The sequence below is a fragment of the Symphodus melops genome (genome assembly GCF_947650265.1).
Source record: "Symphodus melops genome assembly, chromosome: 9".
Lineage (NCBI taxonomy): Eukaryota > Metazoa > Chordata > Actinopteri > Labriformes > Labridae > Symphodus > Symphodus melops.
In genome coordinates this window covers 11,975,128-12,000,535 of record NC_136699.1, presented here as the reverse complement: position 1 = coordinate 12,000,535, position 25,408 = coordinate 11,975,128, and the positions used below count along the sequence as shown (strand labels likewise).

The 25,408-nt window shown below is 42.5% G+C and overlaps 5 protein-coding genes across 6 annotated transcripts in view; 1 reads left to right on the top strand and 4 right to left on the bottom strand.

Moving 5' to 3' along the window:
- Positions 1-21,628, top strand: part of LOC306829052 (uncharacterized protein) — a gene marked incomplete at its 5' end in the record, with an annotated part of 184,839 nt that extends 163,211 nt beyond the window's left edge. For both annotated transcript variants that reach the window (XR_013779825.1, XM_079351881.1), the window contains one exon: positions 21,498-21,628. The remainder of the gene's footprint in view (positions 1-21,497) is intronic.
- LOC306829023 (protocadherin alpha-C2-like) lies at positions 160-3,312 on the bottom strand (the record flags this gene model as incomplete). Its single annotated transcript, XM_079351841.1, has 1 exon — positions 160-3,312. Exon 1 carries the CDS (start codon positions 2,572-2,574, stop codon positions 160-162), a length of 2,415 nt encoding a protein of 804 aa, XP_079207967.1. The 5' UTR covers positions 2,575-3,312.
- LOC306829024 (protocadherin alpha-C2-like) lies at positions 3,612-6,437 on the bottom strand (the record flags this gene model as incomplete). Its single annotated transcript, XM_079351842.1, has 1 exon — positions 3,612-6,437. The coding sequence occupies exon 1, from the start codon at positions 6,018-6,020 to the stop codon at positions 3,612-3,614; it is 2,409 nt and encodes an 802-aa protein (XP_079207968.1). The 5' UTR covers positions 6,021-6,437.
- On the bottom strand, positions 9,013-15,143 carry LOC306829057 (protocadherin beta-16-like). Its single transcript, XM_079351888.1, has 2 exons — positions 12,776-15,143; positions 9,013-10,658 (listed from the first exon to the last, which is right to left on the bottom strand). The coding sequence occupies exons 1-2, from the start codon at positions 15,068-15,070 to the stop codon at positions 9,558-9,560; spliced, it is 3,396 nt and encodes a 1,131-aa protein (XP_079208014.1). The 5' UTR covers positions 15,071-15,143; the 3' UTR covers positions 9,013-9,557.
- On the bottom strand, positions 15,608-21,023 carry LOC306829054 (protocadherin beta-13-like). The gene is made up of 2 exons (XM_079351885.1): positions 18,529-21,023; positions 15,608-16,711 (listed from the first exon to the last, which is right to left on the bottom strand). Exons 1-2 carry the CDS (start codon positions 20,908-20,910, stop codon positions 15,623-15,625), a joined length of 3,471 nt encoding a protein of 1,156 aa, XP_079208011.1. The 5' UTR covers positions 20,911-21,023; the 3' UTR covers positions 15,608-15,622.
- Positions 21,629-25,408: the final 3,780 nt, after the last annotated feature.

The following is a 25,408-nucleotide window of genomic DNA, read 5'->3' as shown; positions in this document are numbered from 1 at the left end:
TTATGTCAAGCAGTTGATCAACATAATTAAGAAGTACAAATAGGAGTCAAATCATTAAGTTTCTCACATGAAAATATTTTGATGGTTAAAGTTGTTCATTATTGGACTTACATGGTCATCTCATGGGACCATGTGTGGAATGTTTATAGATGCTTTTTCTCATACCTGCAGAGTGGAGGCTGCTGATTCACTCGTGTCTGTCAGTCCTGTTCCTCTTGGTAAACTGGACACGATGTATCTGGAGCCCTTTGGCACAGGCTGTCTGACCACCACCTTTCCTTTCCTGGTCTCTGCTAGAAACAGACTGTACCAGTAGGCATCGTTGGAGACCAGAGTGGAGTCTGCGATGGTGGAGTTCCTCTCACTGATCACACTGTTCCTGCAGGGAGGAGCCGCTTTGCTTGGCTTAGATTTCTGACACTTGAGCACGATGGTGACCAATATGGTGATGAGGAGGAGAAATGACACCGAGCCCAGACCGATGACCAAATACAGGTTCAGGTCTGAGAAGATGTCGTACTCCAGAGGAACCTCAGTCATGTCAGAGAAGGCCTTAACTGCAGTCTCCATTGTGGACAACTTGATGGTGACTGTAGCAGACAGAGCAGGCTCCCCGTTGTCCTTGGCAACAACAACGAGTCTCTGGTGTCGTGGATCTCTGTAGCTGAACATCCTCATTGTCCTGATCTCTCCATTGTACTGATCCAGACTGAACAAGGTGGCGTCAGTCACCTGCAGAAACTGGTAGGTAATCCGAGAGTTGTGCACAGAGTCTGTGTCTAAGGCGATCACCTTGGCAACCAGAGAGCCTTTATCTGTGGACCTGGGGATCTTTTCCTCCACCACCGAGCCGTGTGCACGCCACGGAGACACAATGACCGGAGCGTTGTCGTTCTGGTCCACGATGATGATGTGGACCGTGACGTTACTGCTGAGTGGAGGAGAGCCAGAGTCTCTGGCCTCGATGTGGAAAAGAAAGTCCTTCTCGATCTCATAGTCAAAAGTTTTCAGTGCGTAAAGATTACCATTCTCTGGATTGATGGAGAACAGCATGGACATGGAGGTGTTGGCTATCTCCTTCTCCAGGATGAAATAAACCAGATACTGGTTTTCATGGAGGTCAGGGTCAAACGCAGTGAGGGAGCTGAGCAGGGCCCCGGGTGCATTATTCTCCATTACACGTATGGTGTAAAATGACTGAGGGAACTTTGGCACGTTGTCATTGACATCCAGCAGCTCTAAGGTCATAGTTTCATTGTCAGATAGAGGAGGAGAACCTCTGTCTGTCACAGTGAAGGTGATGTCATATTCTGGGACCTTCTCCCGGTCTAACGGCTCTGACACCACTAATTCATAATAGTTATCAGAGGACTCCCTCAGTTTGAAAGGCATATTATCAGGAATATGAAGATCAACCTCTCCATTGTCACCAGAGTCTTTATCACTGACACTAACTACAGCTATCACTGTGTCGATTTGTTCATTTTCTTTGATCGGACTCTGAAATGATCTGATGGATATTTCTGGATGGTTATCATTCATATCTGTCACTTGTATTGTCATTTTACATTGACCAGATAATGAGTTAGGCCCCTTGTCACTGGCAATAACTTCCATTTCATAAACTTTAAAGTCCTCATAATTTATCATCTCTTTCACTCTGATTTCACCATTTTCTGAATTCAGGTTAAACACCTGCTGTGTTCTCTCTGATGTGTACAAACTGTATGAATACATTATATCAGAATTAGAACCCTCATCTAAATCAGTTGCGTTTAGTTTCATAACTAGACTGCCAATCGGGGAGTTTTCCATCACTTCTACTACATATGAGTCTTTGTCAAATGAAGGGGCGTTGTCGTTCACGTCGAGCACGCGAACAATGATGCTGGCTGTACCTGTGCGCGTGGGGACTCCCCCGTCCACAGCAGTGAGCATTAGATTATGAACAGCATGCTGCTCTCTATCTAAAGCTTTTTTCAAAATCAGATCTGCAAACTTTGTCCCGTCTCGTCCAGTCTGAATCTCAATGGCGAAATGTTCACTCGAGCTCAGATGATAATTTTTCACAGAATTGGTTCCGACATCCGGGTCTGCAGCATTATTCAATGAGAATCTCTCACCAACAGGGCTTGACTCAGAAATGTCCAAATGCATCGTCCCTCTTCGGAAATGAGGAGCATTATCATTAATATCCGTGATTTCTACTTCTATATTAAACATCCGAATTGGATTTTCAATTGCAGCGTCCAATCTTAGAAAGCATGATGTAGCTGTTTTCAGTGCGCATAAAAACTCTCTGTCTATTCGCTCTAAGATAAATAGCTCTCCTGTGTCTTTGTTGATGTCAAGGTATTTTTTATTACCTACAACGTCGATGCGCATTTTCCTTCCCTTCAGCGTCTTCACGTCTAGTCCCAGGTCAGATGCTAAATTAGCCACAACAGAGCCTTCCTCCATTTCCTCCGGAACAGAATAATGGGTGACGGTATATACAACGGTCGTGATCGCTGACAGAAAGATCCAAAATGACACCCAGCTTCTCCCAGACATCAGACGAGTGTGGCGCAGCATCGTGTCGTGAGGGTATCCAGATCCTTAACGTACAGGTTAAACGTCCTCTTGTTGAAGGGACTCGTGAACGAAAAGCAGATCACAAAAGAAGACGTTGTTCACGCGAATACTCAGTGTGACGTCCTTGTATTAAACATGTCTGAATTATCTTCCACCAATGAACTACAGTCAGTGCGATGACCTCATCGGTGAGTCTGTTTTCTTGGAGAGCAGCGACGAGAATAGTCTGGTGTGGGAGTTTGCAACGTTTGAAAACGAAATGATTTTTTTAAAATCTCATGCAGAGTATAAACCTTCCATGTAATTTTTTTAGTTTTTTTTGGCGTAGTTTAAACTTGGATTTCTGAATTTCTATGCGCCTTTGAGGCCATTAATATCATAAAATCTAATTAATCTTTTAAAATGTTGTCTCGATCATTTGGCTTGTCTTTTACAAACGTTTTTAAAGTTAACAGGATTCGGCATGGATTGTGAAATTATTGATTTTCTTTAAATTATGTTTTCTGTGAGTTTGGCGACCTTTACGCACAGCCGTCTGTGCGTAAAAGCAGCATGCTAAACGACAACATCTCAAGTATCCTTGGTATTTGACCAGTCTTTTTTGTAGAACGATGCTTCATAGAGTACTAGCATTTTCCAAAACATCGAGCAAAATGCATCAGACATATTTCAAGAAATATATTTGCCAGAAAACCGCACCCTGGATTGCAAAAGAAAACATTTGACCAATGCAAAAAATGTAATAAAAATGATAAATATAACCGCGAGGTGATTTTTACATTTCTATGACATGTAATAGTATCAAGCTACCACTTAGTTTTAGGACATTTATAAATGAGTGGAGTTTCAGAATTGTATGTATTGTGGATGTTGTTTAATTTTAAGCAGTTGATAATTATGCCTAAGAAGTACAAAGGAGAGAACCTATTCTTAAGTTTCTCACGTGAAAATATGTTCATAACGGTAGTCAATCAAGAGTAGACTTGATGTTTCATATTTCAGTGACCATGTGTAGAACGTTTCATAGAAAAATTTTCTCATACTTGCAGAGTGGAGGCTGCTGAGTCACTCGTGTCTGTCAGTCCTGTTCCTCTTGGTAAACTGGACACGATGTATCTGGAGCCCTTTGGCACAGGCTGTCTGACCACCACCTTTCCTTTCCTGGTCTCTGCTAGAAACAGACTGTACCAGTAGGCATCGTTGGAGACCAGAGTGGAGTCTGCGATGGTGGAGTTCCTCTCACTGATCACACTGTTCCTGCAGGGAGGAGCTGCTTTGCTGGGCTTCACGTTCTGACACTTGAGCACAATGGTGACCAATATGGTGATGAGGAGGAGAAATGACACCGAGCCCAGACCGATGACCAAATACAGGTTCAGGTCTGAGAAGATATCGTACTCCAGAGGAACCTCAGTCATGTCAGAGTAGGCCTTCACAGCTGTCTCCATTGTGGACAACTTGATGGTGACTGTAGCAGACAGAGCAGGCTCCCCGTTGTCCTTGGCAACAACAACCAGTCTCTGGTGTCGTGGATCTCTGTAGCTGAACATCCTCATTGTCCTGATCTCTCCATTGTACTGATCCAGACTGAACAATGTGGCGTCAGTCACCTGCAGAAACTGGTAGGTAATCCGAGAGTTGTGCACCGAGTCTGTGTCTAAGGCAATCACCTTGGCAACCAGAGAGCCTTTATCTGTGGACCTGGGGATCTTTTCCTCCACCACCGAGCCGTGCGCGCGCCACGGAGACACAATGACCGGAGCGTTGTCGTTCTGGTCCACGATGATGATGTGGACCGTGACGTTACTGCTGAGTGGAGGGGAGCCAGAGTCTCTGGCCTCGATGTGGAAAAGAAAGTCCTTCTCGATCTCATAATCAAAAGTTTTCAGTGCGTAAAGATTACCATTCTCTGGATTGATGGAGAACAGCATGGACATGGAGGTGTTGGCTATCTCCTTCTCCAGGATGAAATAAACCAGATACTGGTTTTCATGGAGGTCAGGGTCAAACGCGGTGAGGGAGCTGAGCAGGGCCCCAGGTGCATTATTCTCCATCACACGTATGGTGTAAAATGACTGAGGGAACTTTGGCACATTGTCATTGACATCCAGCAGCTCTAAGGTCATAGTTTCATTGTCAGATAGAGGAGGAGAACCTCTGTCTGTCACAGTGAAGGTGATGTCATATTCTGGGACCTTCTCCCGGTCTAACGGCTCTGACACCACTAATTCATAATAGTTATCAGAGGACTCCCTCAGTTTGAAAGGCATATTATCAGGAATATGAAGATCAACCTCTCCATTGTCACCAGAGTCTTTATCACTGACACTAACTACAGCTATCACTGTGTCTAATTCTATGTTTTCATTGACTGGACTCTGAAATGACTTAATAGATATTTCTGGGTGGTTGTCATTCATGTCTTCCACCAGAATCTTTATGGTGCATTGTCCTGACAAACTGTTGGCTCCTTTGTCTGTTGCTATTATTTCCATATCATAAATCCTGAAGTCTTCATAATTCAGCATTCCCTTTACAATTACTTCACCTGTTTTGGGGTTTAAATTAAATGTTGCTTGAGTTTTCTCAGATGTGTACAAGCTGTATGAATACATTAACTCTGAATTTGAACCTTCATCTAAATCGGTTGCATTTAGACGAACTACAAGACTACCAATGGGAGAGTTTTCCACCACATTGAACTGGTAACTGTCTACCTGAAATTTAGGGGCGTTGTCGTTTGTGTCTAAAATGTGAACAATAATACTTGCAGTACCAGAACGAGATGGCATACCGCCATCTACAGCTGTGAGTATTAAATTATGAACAGCCTGCTGCTCTCTGTCCAAAGTCTGTTTTAGGATTAGATCAGCAAATTTTGATCCATCTCTCCCAGTTTGAATTTCAATTGTAAAATATTCACTTTCACTCAAGTGGTAAGTTTTCACAGAATTTGAGCCAACATCGGGGTCAACTGCATTACTCACAGAAAAGCGTTCACCAGCATGTGTAGCCTCTGAAATATCTAAATCTATCGTATCTCTCCTGAAATGAGGTGCGTTGTCATTGATGTCCAGTATCTCCAACTCGATATAAAATATCCTTTTAGGGTTTTCAATTATAGCTTCAATTTTCATATAACAGGATGTCTTGGCGGGGCACAGAGATTCCCTGTCAATTCGTTCTACGATGTACAGCTCCCCCGTTTCTTTGTTCACGTCCAGATATTTCCTATTGGTGATGGCCTCGATGCGCATTTTCCGTGCGACTAAGGTTTTCACATCTAGCCCCAAATCTCCGGCCAAATTTGCAACAACAGAGCCTTCTTCCAGTTCTTCGGGAACAGAATAATGTGTTACAGCTGACGTGGAATTTAAGGTGGCGATGAGAAGAACAAGTGTCGGAACGTACCTTTTCCAATATTCTGAAACGAGAAAGCCTCCCATTGTAACGAGAGATCGGTTTTCCTCGGTGTTATATTTTAAATCATAAGCACATGATTTGGTAATTCTTTTAGTCGTCGGTTAACCCTCTAAAATATGTTTCAGCAAAAACTGGGGAAAATCCGTAAATTCCAAAATTTTCAGCACCGGGAGCTGTTCACTCGACTTTCTTCCCGTTCAGTGAAATGTCTGCAATGGCGACTGTGATGTCACAAGAGTATATTAGACTGGGGAACAGCGACGCTGCTTAAGCCCTCTAAATTGTGTTTATTGTATTGACATTTTACGACTGTTTCTTTAGACGAGTCGACATGTATTATTACATTTTAATTAGTAAAATAATTAATGATAGAAACTTTCGACTGTAATTCAGCTAGTTTGATGAGTAGTTTGTCTTCTGTTTTTTTCCTTCTTTGATCTTTCTCATTCTCGAAAAATAAAATTTAGAAAAGTCTGCTTTATGTTCTCATTGCATATTTTTTCAATTAACATCTAAAAAACACCACTTGTTATCGTTTAAAAAATACATATTCCCTGAAAAATAAAGAGAATAGTCATCAATTTATCATGTGTGTAGGTTTATGTAAGATCTATCAGTTTCAAATAAATGTTATATACTCATATTGTGATTTTAAAAGGCTCATCAAGTGTATGTTTGCTTCAACAAGGGACTGTTACCTGCAGAGTGGAGGCTGCTGATTCACTCGTGTCTGTCAGTCCTGTTCCTCTTGGTAAACTGGACACGATGTATCTGGAGCCCTTTGGCACAGGCTGTCTGACCACCACCTTTCCTTTCCTGGTCTCTGCGAGAAACAGACTGTACCAGTAGGCATCGTTGGAGACCAGAGTGGAGTCTGCGATGGTGGAGTTCCTCTCACTGATCACACTGTTCCTGCAGGAAGGAGCCGCTTTGCTGGGCTTCACTTTCTGACACTTGAGCACGATGGTGACCAAAATGGTGATGAGGAGGAGAAATGACACCGAGCCCAGACCAATGACCAAATACAGGTTCAGGTCTGAGAAGATGTCGTACTCCAGAGGAACCTCAGTCATGTCAGAGTAGGCCTTAACAGCGGTCTCCATTGTGGACAGCTTGATGGTGACTGTAGCAGACAGAGCAGGCTCCCCGTTGTCCTTGGCAACAACAACCAGTCTCTGGTGTCGTGGATCTCTGTAGCTGAACATCCTCATTGTCCTGATCTCTCCATTGTACTGATCCAGACTGAACAATGTGGCGTCAGTCACCTGCAGAAACTGGTAGGTAATCCGAGAATTGTGCACTGAGTCTGTGTCTAAGGCGATCACCTTGGCAACCAGAGAGCCTTTATCTGTGGACCTGGGGATCTTTTCCTCCACCACCGAGCCGTGCGCGCGCCACGGAGACACAATGACCGGAGCGTTGTCGTTCTGGTCCACGATGATGATGTGGACCGTGACGTTACTGCTGAGTGGAGGAGAGCCAGAGTCTCTGGCCTCGATGTGGAAAAGAAAGTCCTTCTCAATCTCATAGTCAAAAGTTTTCAGTGCGTAAAGATTACCATTCTCTGGATTTATGGAGAACAGCATGGACATGGAGGTGTTGGCTATCTCCTTCTCCAGGATGAAATAAACTAGATACTGGTTTTCATGGAGGTCAGGGTCAAATGCAGTGAGGGAGCTGAGCAGGGCCCCGGGTGCATTATTCTCCATCACACGTATGGTGTAAAATGACTGAGGGAACTTTGGCACGTTGTCATTGACATCCAGCAGCTCTAAGGTCATAGTTTCATTGTCAGATAGAGGAGGAGAACCTCTGTCTGTCACAGTGAAGGTGATGTCATATTCTGGGACCTTCTCCCGGTCTAACGGCTCTGACACCACTAATTCATAATAGTTATCAGAGGACTCCCTCAGTTTGAAAGGCATATTATCAGGAATATGAAGATCAACCTCTCCATTGTCACCAGAGTCTTTATCACTGACACTAACTACAGCTATCACTGTGTCTAATTCTATGTTTTCATTGACTGGACTCTGAAATGACTTAATAGATATTTCTGGGTGGTTGTCATTCATGTCTTCCACCAGAATCTTTATGGTGCACTGTCCTGACAAACTGTTGGCTCCTTTGTCTGTTGCTATTATTTCCATATCATAAATCCTGAAGTCTTCATAATTCAGCATTCCTTTAACAGTAATTTCACCAGTGGAAGGATTTAGATTAAATGTTTCTTGTGTTTTTTCAGACGTGTATAAACTGTATGAGTATGTTACATCAGAATTTGATCCCTCATCCAAGTCTGTGGCATTAAGGTGAATAACAAGGCTCCCTATGGGAGAGTTTTCAATCATTTTTAAATTATAATTTCCCTTATCAAATGTTGGAGCGTTATCATTCGTGTCTAACACGTGAACAACGATGCTAACTGTGCCAGTTCGAGCCGGTGTTCCCCCATCTACAGCTGTAAGTATTAAATTATGAACAGCCTGCTGTTCTCGATCTAAGCCATTTGTTAAGATTAATTCTGCAAATTTTGATCCATCTCTTCCGGTTTGAACCTCAATACTAAAATGTTCACTTTCACTCAGATGGTATGTTTTTACTGAATTACTTCCAACATCAGGATCCACTGCATTACTGAGAGAGAATCTCTCTCCTTTCGGCGTTGATTCGGATATGTCTAAATGTATGACGTCTCGTCTAAACTGTGGGGCGTTGTCGTTAATATCTAAAATTTCTACTTCTATGTTAAAGATCCGTAATGGATTTTCCAGTATTACTTCCAGTTTGAGATAGCAAGATACTGACGACTTTGTATTGCAAATGTTTTCTCTGTCAATCTTCTCAAGAATGTACAGTTCCCCAGTCTCTTTGTTCACATCCAGATATTTCTTATTTGCGATGATGTCAAGTCTCATCTTCCTTTGCTTTAGTGTTGTAACATCCAGGCTCAGGTCGGTGGCAAGGTTTGCAACCACTGATCCTTCTTTCATTTCTTCTGGTATCGAATAATGAGTCACTGAAGACGATATGTGATGAACGAACAAGGCAAGAATAACGAGCAGCACGTACCTTTGGAAAGGCTGAATTCTTACAAGGCGTCCCATTGTTGTGCTCCGAAGCATTTCACGTATAACGATAAACACTACGTTTGTAGTATTATTAAATACACATTTAAAGGCTGTATCTAAAAAAAAAATTCACATTGATTAATTCCCGGTATATGCTGGCGTCCATAAGGCGAGGTGAATTTTTCATAACATTTAAGCACCAAGGAGCTGTCCGTTTGTTTCCCGATCAGTTCTGATAACATCGACTCACTGTGCTGACGTCAATTTTCGAGGGTTTTTTTTAATTTTTTTTTTTTAGAAAGCAGCGCCATCTACTGCATTTCAGAAGACAATGTCTGTCAAATACGTTCACCGAACATTCATGGTTTAAAAATGTTGTTTTAGTTCCGCAAATGCCTCTACAATTCATTTTTAGATCAGCAAAGACTGGTAGACTTTAAACCTCTATATTGGAAAATTACATATCACATCATGTTAGTGACTGCTACATTAAAGCCTAAATCTTTGTTGGCCTCTTACCTGCAGAGTGGAGGCTGCTGATTCACTCGTGTCTGTCAGTCCTGTTCCTCTTGGTAAACTGGACACGATGTATCTGGAGCCCTTTGGCACAGGCTGTCTGACCACCACCTTTCCTTTCCTGGTCTCTGCTAGAAACAGACTGTACCAGTAGGCATCGTTGGAGACCAGAGTGGAGTCTGCGATGGTGGAGTTCCTCTCACTGATCACACTGTTCCTGCAGGGAGGAGCCGCTTTGCTGGGCTTCACTTTCTGACACTTGAGCACGATGGTGACCAATATGGTGATGAGCAGGAGAAATGACACAGAGCCCAGACCGATGACCAAATACAGGTTCAGGTCTGAGAAGATGTCGTACTCCAGAGGAACCTCAGTCATGTCAGAGTAGGCCTTAACTGCAGTCTCCATTGTGGACAACTTGATGGTGACTGTAGCAGACAGAGCAGGCTCCCCGTTGTCCTTGGCAACAACAACCAGTCTCTGGTGTCGAGGATCTCTGTAGCTGAACATCCTCATTGTCCTGATCTCTCCATTGTACTGATCCAGACTGAACAAGGTGGCGTCAGTCGCCTGCAGAAACTGGTAGGTAATCCGAGAGTTGTGCACCGAGTCTGTGTCTAAGGCGATCACCTTGGCAACCAGAGAGCCTTTGTCTGTGGACCTGGGGATCTTTTCCTCCACCACCGAGCCGTGCGCGCGCCACGGAGACACAATGACCGGAGCGTTGTCGTTCTGGTCCACGATGATGATGTGGACCGTGACGTTACTGCTGAGTGGAGGAGAGCCAGAGTCTCTGGCCTCGATGTGGAAAAGAAAGTCCTTCTCAATCTCATAGTCAAAAGTTTTCAGTGCGTAAAGATTACCATTCTCTGGATTGATGGAGAACAGCATGGACATGGAGGTGTTGGCTATCTCCTTCTCCAGGATGAAATAAACCAGATACTGGTTTTCATGGAGGTCAGGGTCAAACGCAGTGAGGGAGCTGAGCAGGGCCCCGGGTGCATTATTCTCCATCACACGTATGGTGTAAAATGACTGAGGGAACTTTGGCACATTGTCATTGACATCCAGCAGCTCTAAGGTCATAGTTTCATTGTCAGATAGAGGAGGAGAACCTCTGTCTGTCACAGTGAAGGTGATGTCATATTCTGGGACCTTCTCCCGGTCTAACGGCTCTGACACCACTAATTCATAATAGTTATCAGAGGACTCCCTCAGTTTGAAAGGCATATTATCAGGAATATGAAGATCAACCTCTCCATTGTCACCAGAGTCTTTGTCACTGACACTAACTACAGCTATCACTGTGTCTAATTCTATGTTTTCATTGACTGGACTCTGAAATGACTTAATAGATATTTCTGGGTGGTTGTCATTCATGTCTTCCACCAGAATCTTTATGGTGCACTGTCCTGACAAGCTGTTGTCTCCTTTGTCTGTTGCTATTATTTCCATATCATAAATCCTGAAGTCTTCATAATTCAGCATTCCTTTTACAGTAATTTCACCAGTGGAAGGATTTAGATTAAATGTTTCTTGTGTTTTCTCCGACGTGTATAAACTGTATGCGTATGTTACATCAGAATTTGATCCCTCATCCAAGTCTGTGGCGTTAAGGTGAATAACAAGGCTCCCTATGGGAGAGTTTTCCATGATATTTATATTATAATTTACTTCATCAAATGTTGGAGCGTTATCATTCGTGTCTAAAACACGAACAATAACACTTGCAGTACCGGAGCGAGCAGGTGTGCCTCCATCTACAGCTGTGAGAATTAAATGATGAACAGCCTGCTGCTCCCGATCTAAGCCCTTGATTAATATAAATTCCGCAAATTTAGATCCATCTCTTCCCGTTTGTACTTCGATACTGAAATATTCACTTTCACTCAGATGGTATGTTTTTACTGAATTGCTTCCGACATCAGGATCCACTGCATTGCTGAGAGAGAATCTTTCTCCTTTTGGTGTAGCTTCAGATATGTCTAAGTGGATAATGTCTCTCCGAAATTGTGGGGCGTTGTCGTTAATATCTAAAATTTCTACTTCTATGTTAAATATTCGTACTGGGTTTTCAAGAATTATTTCAAGTTTGAGATAACACGACGCTGATGACTTTGACGGGCAAAGCTGTTCCCTATTTATCTTCTCCACCACATTCAGCTCCCCAGTCTCTTTATTCACGTCCAGATATTTCTTATTAGAAATGATATCAAGTCGCATTTTCCGTTGCTTTAGTGTTGTAACATCCAGACTCAGATCGGTGGCAAGGTTGGCGACAACTGATCCTTCTTTCATTTCTTCAGGTATCGAATAATGAGTCACTGAAGACGATATGTCACGAACGAAGAACATAAGTACAATGAGCAGAACGTACCTTTGAAAATGCTCCATTGTTACAAAGCGTCTCATTGTTGTTAACCGTGTTCCCTCACCTCAACCGATAAAATATACGTTTGCAGGAGAGTTCAACAAATGCAGATGATGCGTTGTTCGTAAAGATTTCCACAAGGACGTGAGGCTTAAAGTATTCCTTCGTTTAAAATGAAAAATACATATTCTGACAAGATTTCAGCACCACGTAGCTGTTCGTTTGATTCCGATCTGCCCCGATGACATCACTGTGATGACGTACATTTCGTGGATTTTCCTTTGAGATAATAGCGCCACCTTTTGCAATATGACAGACAATGAAGATTTCTGCCTGTTAAAAGGAAGTTTTTTCTTGCCACGCCATGGCGGATTAAGCTGGGCTCTTGTAACATAGCCATCAGTAAGGTCCTTTACCTGCTTTTTGTAAACATAACAATGAGCATGGTCTTGTTACCTGCCCTTTTGTTAATGTTAACAGACAAACAGTAAGGTCCTTTACCTGCTTTTGTAAAGTGTCTTGAGATAACGCCTGTTATGAATTGACGCTATATAAATAAAGATTGATTGATTGATTGATTGACAATGTCTACATTAAGCTATTTAAAAAATATGTTTTGATTTGAAATAGCTATTTTATAGTTGCTTTTGCTGTGGTGTTTTTGTTTTGGTCATTTGTTTCGTTTTGTTTTGGGGTTTTTTCGGTATTATAATAAGAACATCAAAAACTGGAAGAATTCAACCACTACAATTGAATTCAAATTTTACTTTAAATATGGTTATATGATCATTTACAAACTGAATATAATTTGAATCATTACCTGCAGAGTGGAGGCTGCTGATTCACTCGTGTCTGTCAGTCCTGTTCCTCTTGGTAAACTGGACACGATGTATCTGGAGCCCTTTGGCACAGGCTGTCTGACCACCACCTTTCCTTTCCTGGTCTCTGCTAGAAACAGACTGTACCAGTAGGCATCGTTGGAGACCAAAGTGGAGTCTGCGATGGTGGAGTTCCTCTCACTGATCACACTGTTCCTGCAGGGAGGAGCCGCTTTGCTGGGCTTCACGTTCTGACACTTTAGCACGATGGTGACCAATATGGTGATGAGCAGGAGAAATGACACCGAGCCCAGACCGATGACCAAATACAGGTTCAGGTCTGAGAAGATGTCGTACTCCAGAGGAACCTCAGTCATGTCAGAGTAGGCCTTAACGGCTGTCTCCATTGTGGACAGCTTGATGGTGACTGTAGCAGATAGAGCAGGCTCCCCATTGTCCTTGGCAACAACAACCAGTCTCTGGTGTCGTGGATCTCTGTAGCTGAACATCCTCATTGTCCGGATCTCTCCATTGTACTGATCCAGACTGAACAAGGTGGCGTCAGTCACCTGCAGAAACTGGTAGGTAATCCGAGAGTTGTGCACTGAGTCTGTGTCTAAGGCGATCACCTTGGCAACCAGAGAGCCTTTATCTGTGGACCTGGGGATCTTTTCCTCCACCACCGAGCCGTGCGCGCGCCACGGAGACACAATGACCGGAGCATTGTCGTTCTGGTCCACGATGATGATGTGGACCGTGACGTTACTGCTGAGTGGAGGAGAGCCAGAGTCTCTGGCCTCGATGTGGAAAAGAAAGTCCTTCTCGATCTCATAGTCAAAAGTTTTCAGTGCGTAAAGATTACCATTCTCTGGATTGATGGAGAACAGCATGGACATGGAGGTGTTGGCTATCTCCTTCTCCAGGATGAAATAAACCAGATACTGGTTTTCATGGAGGTCAGGGTCAAACGCAGTGAGGGAGCTGAGCAGGGCCCCGGGTGCATTATTCTCCATCACACGTATGGTGTAAAATGACTGAGGGAACTTTGGCACATTGTCATTGACATCCAGCAGCTCTAAGGTCATAGTTTCATTGTCAGATAGAGGAGGAGAACCTCTGTCTGTCACAGTGAAGGTGATGTCATATTCTGGGACCTTCTCCCGGTCTAACGGCTCTGACACCACTAATTCATAATAGTTATCAGAGGACTCCCTCAGTTTGAAAGGCATATTATCAGGAATATGAAGATCAACCTCTCCATTGTCACCAGAGTCTTTGTCACTGACACTAACTACAGCTATCACTGTGTCTAATTCTATGTTTTCATTGACTGGACTCTGAAATGACTTAATAGATATTTCTGGGTGGTTGTCATTCATGTCTTCCACCAGAATCTTTATGGTGCACTGTCCTGACAAGCTGTTGGCTCCTTTGTCTGTTGCTATTACTTCCATATCATAAATCCTGAAGTCTTCATAATTCAGCATTCCTTTAACAGTAATTTCACCAGTGGAAGGATTTAGATTAAATGTTTCTTGTGTTTTCTCCGACGTGTATAAACTGTATGAGTATGTTACATCAGAATTTGATCCCTCATCCAAGTCTGTGGCGTTAAGGTGAATAACAAGGCTCCCTATGGGAGAGTTTTCCATGATTTTAATTTTATAATTTACTTCATCAAATGTTGGAGCGTTATCATTCGTGTCTAAAACACGAACAATAACACTTGCAGTACCGGAGCGAGCAGGTGTGCCTCCATCTACAGCTGTGAGAATTAAATGATGAACAGCCTGCTGCTCTCTATCTAAGCCCTTTATTAAGATCAGTTCAGCGAACTTTGACCCCTCTCTTACCGTCTGGACTTCAATGTCAAAATGGTCACTTTCACTCAGATGGTATGTTTTTACTGAATTGCTTCCGACATCAGGATCCACTGCATTACTGAGAGAGAATCTCTCTCCTTTTGGCGTCGCTTCAGATATGTCTAAATGTATGACGTCTCGTCGAAATTGTGGGGCGTTGTCGTTTATGTCTGAAATTTCTACTTCTATGTTAAATATTCGCACCGGGTTTTCTAATATTACCTCAAGTCTTAGATAACACGACGCTGAAGATTTTGTATTGCAAATGTTTTCTCTGTTGATCTTCTCTACAACATACAGTTCCCCAGTGTCTTTATTCACGTCCAGATATTTCTTATTTGCGATGATGTCAAGTCTCATCTTCCGTTGCTTTAGTGTTGTAACATCCAGGCTCAGGTCGGTGGCAAGATTTGCAACGACTGATCCTTCTTTCATTTCTTCTGGTATCGAATAATGAGTCACTGAAGACGATATGTGATGAACGAACGAGGCAAGAATAACGAACAACACGTACCTTTGGAAAGGCTCCATTGTTACAATGCGTCCCGTTGTGTGCGCGTGAACTGCCGTGAAACCGATATAATTTAAATTCCCAGTTATGATGAAGATTGTTGTTCCAGCTGTGATCCCATTAAAGCTGATGTACTACTCATGAGAGCCCTTGGGCGCTAAACAAGATAATAGCGTTTTCGGATTATAATTTCAGCACCACGGAGCTGTCCGGTTTGCTCACAATGGGCACTGGCAAGAATGACTGTTCAACAACATGGCGTCCATGAGCTCGCATCTTACTTATAAAACAGCGCCATCTTCTGTGTTTTCCAACATAATGTAACCATGAAGTATGTTTGGAAATAAAATTAGGATTAAACATGGTTTTGGGGCATATTAGTAATGAGGAGCTCTGTTAGGCGTTGCAGCATTCTAACTGCCATGGCAGGTCATGTAATGAAATAGTTTTTAGAGAAGAATTAGTTAGAATTTTACTCAATATTTGCCTCTTACCTGCAGAGTGGAGGCTGCTGAGTCACTCGTGTCTGTCAGTCCTGTTCCTCTTGGTAAACTGGACACGATGTATCTGGAGCCCTTTGGCACAGGCTGTCTGACCACCAGCTTTCCTTTCCTGGTCTCTGCTAGAAACAGACTGTACCAGTAGGCATCGTTGGAGACCAGAGTGGAGTCTGCGATGGTGGAGTTCCTCTCACTGATCACACTGTTCCTGCAGGGAGGAGCCGCTTTGCTGGGCTTCACTTTCTGACACTTGAGCACAATGGTGACCAATATGGTGATGAGGAGGAGAAATGACACCGAGCCCAGACCAATGACCAAATACAGGTTCAGGTCTGAGAAGATGTCGTACTCCAGAGGAACCTCAGTCATGTCAGAGTAGGCCTTAACGGCAGTCTCCATTGTGGATAGCTTGATGGTGACTGTAGCAGACAGAGCAGGCTCCCCGTTGTCCTTGGCAACAACAACCAGTCTCTGGTGTCGTGGGTCTCTGTAGCTGAACATCCTCATTGTCCGGATCTCTCCATTGTACTGATCCAGACTGAACAAGGTGGCGTCAGTCACCTGCAGAAACTGGTAGGTAATCCGAGAGTTGTGCACCGAGTCGGTGTCTAAGGCGATCACCTTGGCAACCAGAGAGCCTTTATCTGTGGACCTGGGGATCTTTTCCTCCACCACCGAGCCGTGCGCGCGCCACGGAGACACAATGACCGGAGCGTTGTCGTTCTGGTCCACGATGATGATGTGGACCGTGACGTTACTGCTGAGTGGAGGAGAGCCAGAGTCTCTGGCCTCGATGTGGAAAAGAAAGTCCTTCTCGATCTCATAGTCAAAAGTTTTCAGTGCGTAAAGATTACCATTCTCTGGATTGATGGAGAACAGCATGGACATGGAGGTGTTGGCTATCTCCTTCTCCAGGATGAAATAAACCAGATACTGGTTTTCATGGAGGTCAGGGTCAAACGCAGTGAGGGAGCTGAGCAGGGCCCCGGGTGCATTATTCTCCATCACACGTATGGTGTAAAATGACTGAGGGAACTTTGGCACATTGTCATTGACATCCAGCAGCTCTAAGGTCATAGTTTCATTGTCAGATAGAGGAGGAGAACCTCTGTCTGTCACAGTGAAGGTGATGTCATATTCTGGGACCTTCTCCCGGTCTAACGGCTCTGACACCACTAATTCATAATAGTTATCAGAGGACTCCCTCAGTTTGAAAGGCATATTATCAGGAATATGAAGATCAACCTCTCCATTGTCACCAGAGTCTTTATCACTGACACTAACTACAGCTATCACTGTGTCTAATTCTATGTTTTCATTGACTGGACTCTGAAATGACTTAATAGATATTTCTGGGTGGTTGTCATTCATGTCTTCCACCAGAATCTTTATGGTGCACTGTCCTGACAAACTGTTGGCTCCTTTGTCTGTTGCTATTATTTCCATATCATAAATCCTGAAGTCTTCATAATTCAGCATTCCTTTAACAGTAATTTCACCAGTGGAAGGATTTAGATTAAATGTTTCTTGTGTTTTCTCCGACGTGTATAAACTGTATGAGTATGTTACATCAGAATTTGATCCCTCATCCAAGTCTGTGGCATTAAGGTGAATAACAAGGCTCCCTATGGGAGAGTTTTCCATAATATTGATATCATAATGTTTTTTGTCAAATGTTGGAGCGTTATCATTCGTGTCTAAAACACGAACAATAACACTTGCAGTTCCGGAGCGAGCAGGTGTGCCTCCATCTACAGCTGTGAGAATTAAATGATGAACAGCCTGCTGCTCTCTGTCTAAGCCCTTTGTTAAGATCAAATCTGCAAACTTTGTTCCTTCTCTTCCCGTTTGTACTTCAATATTAAAATATTCACTTTCACTCAGATGGTATGTTTTTACTGAATTGCTTCCGACATCAGGATCCACTGCATTACTGAGAGAGAATCTTTCTCCTTTTGGTGTAGCTTCAGATATGTCTAAGTGGATAATGTCTCTCCGAAACTGTGGGGCGTTGTCGTTAATATCTAAAATTTCTACTTCTATGTTAAAGATTCGCACCGGGCTTTCTAGGATTACCTCTAGTCTTAGATAGCAAGACGACTTTGCTGGACAAATGTATTCTCTGTCTATTTTATCAACAACATAAAGTTCACCAGTCTCTCTGTTCACATCCAGATATTTCTTACTGGCGATGATGTCGAGTCTCATCTTTCGCTGATTCAGTGTTTTAACATCCAGGCTCAGGTCGGTAGCAAGGTTGGCGACAACCGATCCTTCTTTCATTTCCTCGGGTATGGAGTAATGACTAACTGATGTCGATCCGAAATAAACGACAGAAGAAAGAATAACCAGCAGCACGTACCTTTTGTATGGCCGCATTGTCAAAAACACGGACCCTTTGTTCTCAATCTGTTCAATGTATGACGCAAATCAGTTGATATAAAGCGTTTTTCCACTGAGGGGAGAAATTCCTTGAAAGACTCCTCCAAGAATTGTTTATAAATGTAAATTCCCAAAGCGTTTGTCGCATTTAACAGCTTAAAGTGATGCTTAACATTCATTCGAATTTCAGCACCACGCAGCTGTCCGGTTGTTCCTTTACCTCACAGACTCAGATTTGCTGTCATGGCGTTCATAGACTGGAATTCTTTTTTTCGAGTAAACAGCGCCACTCTATGCATAAGAAAGATCTCACAGATAAAGTTTACAACCAACTTAAAACGTTGACATTTGTGTGCATTGGTTATAAACCGCTGTTTACGTTTAATAAAATATTATACGTATTTGAGTTGTTAAGGGATTTCACTTTTTACGAAAATAAAATATCTTTTGAAAACGTATCGTATGACAAAAACAGAATAAAATGTATAGTTGGGATGTACCTGTAGAGTGGAGGCTGCGGATTCACTCGTGTCTGTCAGTCCTGTTCCTCTTGGTAAACTGGACACGATGTATCTGGAGCCCTTTGGCACTGGCTGTCTGACCACCAGCTTTCCTTTCCTGGTCTCTGCTAGAAACAGACTGTACCAGTAGGCATCGTTGGAGACCAGAGTGGAGTCTGCGATGGTGGAGTTCCTCTCACTGATCACACTGTTCCTGCAGGGAGGAGCCGCTTTGCTGGGCTTCACTTTCTGACACTTGAGCACGATGGTGACCAATATGGTGATGAGCAGGAGAAATGACACCGAGCCCAGACCGATGACCAAATACAGGTTCAGGTCTGAGAAGATGTCGTACTCCAGAGGAACCTCAGTCATGTCAGAGTAGGCCTTAACTGCAGTCTCCATTGTGGACAACTTGATGGTGACTGTAGCAGACAGAGCAGGCTCCCCATTGTCCTTGGCAACAACAACCAGTCTCTGGTGTCGAGGATCTCTGTAGCTGAACATCCTCATTGTCCGGATCTCTCCATTGTACTGATCCAGACTGAACAAGGTGGCGTCAGTCACCTGCAGAAACTGGTAGGTAATCCGAGAGTTGTGCACCGAGTCTGTGTCTAAGGCGATCACCTTGGCAACCAGAGAGCCTTTATCTGTGGACCTGGGGATCTTTTCCTCCACCACCGAGCCGTGCGCGCGCCACGGAGATACAATGACCGGAGCGTTGTCGTTCTGGTCCACGATGATGATGTGGACCGTGACGTTACTGCTGAGGGGAGGAGAGCCAGAGTCTCTGGCCTCGATGTGGAAAAGAAAGTCCTTCTCGATCTCGTAGTCAAAAGTTTTCAGTGCGTAAAGATTACCATTCTCTGGATTGATGGAGAACAGCATGGACATGGAGGTGTTGGCTATCTCCTTCTCCAGGATGAAATAAACTAGATACTGGTTTTCATGGAGGTCAGGGTCAAACGCAGTGAGGGAGCTGAGCAGGGCCCCGGGTGCATTATTCTCCATCACACGTATCGTGTAAAATGACTGAGGGAACTGTGGCGCGTTATCATTAACATCCAATAGATGTAAATGTATTGTTTCGTTATCGGATAAAGGAGGCGTCCCTGCGTCTGTTACAATAAGTAGTATGTCATATTCTGGCACTAATTCACGATTTAAAGGTGCAGACACAACAAGCTTGTAATGCATGGGTCTATCTGATGACTGGTTGAGAATAAAGGGCAAGTTCTGGTTTATGGATAAGCTCACTTTTCCATTATCGCCAGTGTCTCTGTCACTTATTCCCACTAGAGCGATGACACTTCCTACTGGAATATTCTCATCCACTGTGTTTTTAACAGACTGTATCGTTATTTCCGGATAATTGTCATTCATGTCGGTCACGTGCACTACTACTTTACACTGGCCAAGTAAGGGATGCGTCCCTTTATCTCTGGCCTCAATGTGCAACTCGTAAAATTTCATGTCTTCATAGTCAACCGTTCCTTTCACAGTTATCTCCCCAGTGTTAGGGTTCAATGCAAAGACATCCTGTGTTTTTTCTGACGTGTAAAGGGTGAATGAGTACGCAATGTCTGAATTAAGACCCTCGTCCAAATCAGTAGCGTTAAGCTTCAACACCAATGTTCCCAGGGGGGAGTTTTCTGACATGTTGACAGAGTAGGTCTGTTTGTCAAACCGAGGAGGATTGTCGTTTGTATCTTGTACATGAACAATTATATTGGCAGTGCCAGAGCGCACAGGGACCCCGCCATCCACAGCAGTCAGGATTAGATTATGAACCGCTGTCTCCTCTCTGTCTAAAGACTTGGCCAACACCAAATCAACATACTGAGTTCCATCACTGCCAGTCTGAATTTCAATTGTGAAATGATCACTGACGCTGAGTTTGTATGTTTTTATCGTATTTATGCCAACATCTGGATCCACTGCATTAGGCAGGGAGAACCTCTCTCCTGGCGTTGCTGATTCTGAAACGTCGAGCTCTACCCTGTCTCGCCGAAAATGTGGCGCGTTATCATTAATGTCCGTTATTCCAAGTTCAATGTTAAAGATACGTAAGGGGCTTTCTATGATAACGTCAAGCTTTAGAAAACATGAAGTTGTTTTTGTCGGACAAAGGGATTCTCTGTCCATCTTTTCTACAATATACAGTTCCCCAGTCTTTTTATTCACATCTAGATATTTTTTGTTATGGAAAATATCAAGTTTTACCTCTCGTTGTGCCAAACCTCCAAGTTCAAGTCCCAAATCTGCAGCCAGATTTGCCACAACCGAGCCCCTCTCCATCTCCTCGGCTATGGAGTACCTTGTTACAGACAAAGATCTGCGCCATACTGCACACAAAACAAAGACAGAGATCCAAAAATTCATCCTTTCATCAGCAGGGAAAAACAATACTCCAGATTACAAGTACTATACTGATGATGTCAAGTATCTGACACAATATCCCAGGACATGAGAGTGGGTGATGTGGTGAATTTAAATATAAATATTTTTTTTCCAGAAAGCTGTGTACAACCCTTTATGGGTGTGTCATGTCTTGAGAGAGAGAGAGAGCTGAGTTATGCTTTAATGGTCAACAGTGACACCATGTGACAGAGAGTGAACATAGTGCAGTTATTGCTGTAAAAAAGGGCTTTGACATTGGTGTACTGTTATGGAGTGTATTACTGTCAGGATTTTCACAATTAGTTAAGTAAAAGTTCAGATTCACTGAATAACAAAACTGCAGCCATGTGTCAGTAGACTTGGGTCAATTTGCTTTGCTCTTACACATTTAATGTATCAGATTGCTACAGTTCCCATAATATGCTGTTGAATTTTTGCAGAATAAGGCCTCCTCAATTCACCTGATAGTTGTTTGCAGAAGATTAAAAAATAACTTGGGAAATCAGTTTGATAATGTGACTAAACATGGCCATAGCATGTTTTTTGTGTGTGTCTTTTTTTTTTAAAAGAACATCATACACTTAAGGCACCCGAATGGACATGCAAATGATGTGACTCATCTAATTAAAACAAGATCAACCCAGCCAGCAGTGTCCTCCCTGTGTAGAGTTTACAGGTTCTGTCATTACTATCCTGTACTTCTCAGGGTGTAAATGATTCTACTGTGAAGACGTGGAGCCCAAGAAAACTGGTAAATTTGAGCATTATTGAGTTGCCTGTTATAGTGTGTAAGATGTGTTATATGGACATGCAACTTGTCTACAGTACAACCGGCTCATGGTTATTTTCTATTACTGGATAACATTCCACCCTCTGGATAAGAAAGATAGAAATGTTAGATACAGTAATTACATTTCTTTATCCATTATAAAATATTTTTTAGGCTTTAGGGATTACTTTGTCTTAATTATACATGTTGGATCAATCTGCAAAACCACATCAAACAATGTATCATATTCATAACATATTCATAAATTCATTCTGAATTTGAAAAGGTGAAATAGCTAATCCTGCTTGTTATATTACACAAGCAGCTTTTTGTCTCAATGTTTACCTGGATCCCTTGCTTGATGTTGTTTTGCGAACAGTCACTGAGATACATTGAGTTTTTAGTCAAAACCTCTGATACCTCTGATATTTCATTTATCTAGTCAATATATTAAAAGAGCTTATATTAAAAGGCACAAGTTAACCTTCTTCTAATACTGCGTTAAATATTGCAAAGCTCTTTATGACATTATGCCATTTATATTCCTTTTCATTGGGTATTTTTTAAAGTTAGTTTTCTTTTCGGCAAGAGGAAAAGTTGTCCTGGTTCTGATCAAAATATAGAAATTGGTCCTGTAGCTTGAGAGTGACCAGGGCAGGATACTGCCAAAGTGCCGTTGAGCAAGCCACCAAACCCCCAACAGCTCTGGTGTGCTCCATGTATAGCAGTATGTCACAACCCCACTCTTACATCTCTCCACAAATGCATGTCCACAGATCCTGTTAGTGCACGTGTGTGATTCGGGCCTATGTGTGAGTAACATGTCTCTCAATAACAAGAGTTCCTCTCAGGGATTAAAAAAAGTATATAAAAGTAAAAGTAATTTGTTGTATGTTCTCCACAGTAGTTCTGATATATGTTTATTGGAGAGAACAAACTGTCACTATATAAGACTGTCAACTAATAATTGATTCTGTCCATGTTATCAACAGGTCAGCTGGGGTTTCATCGCTGTGATGAAAAGCCAACCCAGTGTCAGATTCCCTTATGGCCAATCCTGCATCCAAAGAACAATGTGTCTTCCTACCAGGATAAAACCATGTGAGAACCAAACTGAACATCCAGAACTTTCTAAAAAAAATGATTTTTTTGGCCTTGTAAATATGACCTCTACTTCATAATTAAATTCTACATGAGTTTCCAAATCATATTTTTCAGATATGATACTTGACATTTCGTTGTATTTCTTTAACTTCATTTAACAAGGTAAACATGAATGACATTATGAAGTAATAATTATTCAATGTATTAATTACATGGTCAACTTGCTAAAAGCAGGTAACTTTTACTTGACAAATCTGGCAACCTCATTCAAACCTGGCGAGTGACGTCAGCAAAAAAACGCGCTACGACTGTAAACGGACAGGACGTGAACCGGCAGAGCGGAGGCAGTCAGCCAATTCTTGTAAGTATTAAATGCGCTTTTATGTGCTTTCTTGACTGTTAAAGTTAAATGCAACTTAATTCAGAGCGAAGTTATTACAAATGGAGAACATACGTAGTTCTCCATTCTCTAGTTATCCGTCAGTTTATTTCCTTGCTAGCTAACACGTAAAGTAAAGTAAGTAACGTAGCCTTCTCAGCAGTATACCGGTATGGCTAAAGTACTTGTGCAAACACAATTTGTGTTGCGGAGCTTCTCATTCATTGCGGTGCATAACCATCAGCCCCGTGCAGTGTAGCATGCTGCGGTTAGTCTGCTGAGGGCTGTTTCTGTCGGGTGTCTGTCCAAGTTGTGCATCGGCACTAAATGACAAGTCACCCCGAATGGTAAACAGATATGTTGCGTGTCGTATTGACCAAAAAAAACGTATAGAAAGCCTCGACTGGACAGAAGTAAATATTAAGAGTGAACAGTGTGGAGCAGCTGTTATGGGAGGAGCTTATTTAAACAGTAGGTCGTCTCAAGGGGACACCGATTGTGGGGAAGGGTCTATGTGGTCGATTAAGTAATTTTATTTGTGTTACATATGCAGCTAGAATTCTGACCCGCACAAATAGGAGGACCCACATATCCCCTATTCTGAAAGACCTTCACTGGCTGCCAGTGTCCGTTAGGTTCAGGTTTAAAATCCTGGTTCTGGCTTTCAGAGCCCTACATGGTCAGGCTCCCTCTTACCTTAGTGAGCTGATCCAGCCTTACGCTCCTGTGCGAGCGCTGAGGTCTATGGATCAGAACCTGATGAAGGTCCCTCGAGCTCATTTTCGCACTAGAGGTGACCGGTCTTTCCAGGTTGTTGCTCCGAGCCTCTGGAGTGAACTTCCGTCATCCTTGCGCTCAATTGATTCAGTTAACACTTTCAAGAGTCAACTGAAGACGTTTTTATTTGTCCAGGCTTTTAATTAGTCTCTTTTTGGGCTGCTATGATCTTTGTAATGTCTGCATATTGCTTGTGATCTTTTAACCCTGTTTGTGAAGCACTTTGTGGCCCCTGCCTGCGAAAAGTGCTATATAAATAAAATTTACTTACTAATTTACTTACATATACAAGCTGAATTTAAATAACAACATATTTTGACTATCTCTATTAATGAAATCTCAAACTACGTTTTCACTTTTGTCACTTACCAGTAAGGTGAACCTTGGTGTGATATAAAGCTAATTTCTAGGTAAGTGAAAGAAAACACATTTGTTGATGTATTCCTCATTATATATATATATATATATATATATATATATATATATATATATATATATATATTGATGTGTTTAAAATCTTAAGTGGCCACTATCCACTATAGACCTGCAGACTAACATTATTTCAACAAAAGACAGTGATTCGAAGTTTATTTGGTGTCATGTTTGTGTGATTTGTATTTCTACTTTGATTTGTCCCTCAGCTCTAAGCAACAAGTCTGCAGTTGGTTGAAACAGTGCCCGCTCAAGCAACAGCTTTACCACAAGCAATTTGATTTGGCCTTACAGGTAAGAAAGCAAAATATCTGCTGATTCTGCTACACTGTGGCAGGAAGACCTCTGGTTACCTTGAAGCACCACATTTGCTTTCCTTTTTAGTATATTGGGCATTACCAAGGGCAAATGCAGGTGTTATATCATGTACTTTTCTCTTAAGATTAAGGAGGAGTTCAAAAGAATTACAGCAGTTCACCTGGCGAGAACCTTTCTGAACACGCTGGACGACCACACCCCAAAACTGCAGGAGATATTGGCCAGAAAAGGTGGGACTAAAATAAGACCCCTGCTGGATTCACTTAGCCAGGTAAAGAGTTATGTAAAAAACGGTCTGTCATAATTCGTGTTTAGTTAGTATCTCTCATTTCTGAGCACACCTGAATGTATCCCCTATTGTCTGAGCCCCCCTGAAAGCAGCATGCTCTTAGCGCGTCCACTGATTGACGTTGTGAGAGAGACATGACCAGACAAGTTTTGGAGTCCGACTGAAGGGACGTATGTTTTCTTGCGGACTTTTTATTGATGTGTGTGTCCATGAGAGAAGTGAGTTGATTGTTGCTTAAGTCCTTTATTGTTAATAGTAAGATGACCGTTCTGTTCAAAGTGCTTGCAGTTATTGATTTTAAATGAATGCTAATTGCTAGCCGAATAACAACTGTAGTGTGTGCAGCCTAGCTTGTTTTTGAACGACTGTATTGAATGCTTGTTATTCTTAATAGTTATAAATGTGAGTTATA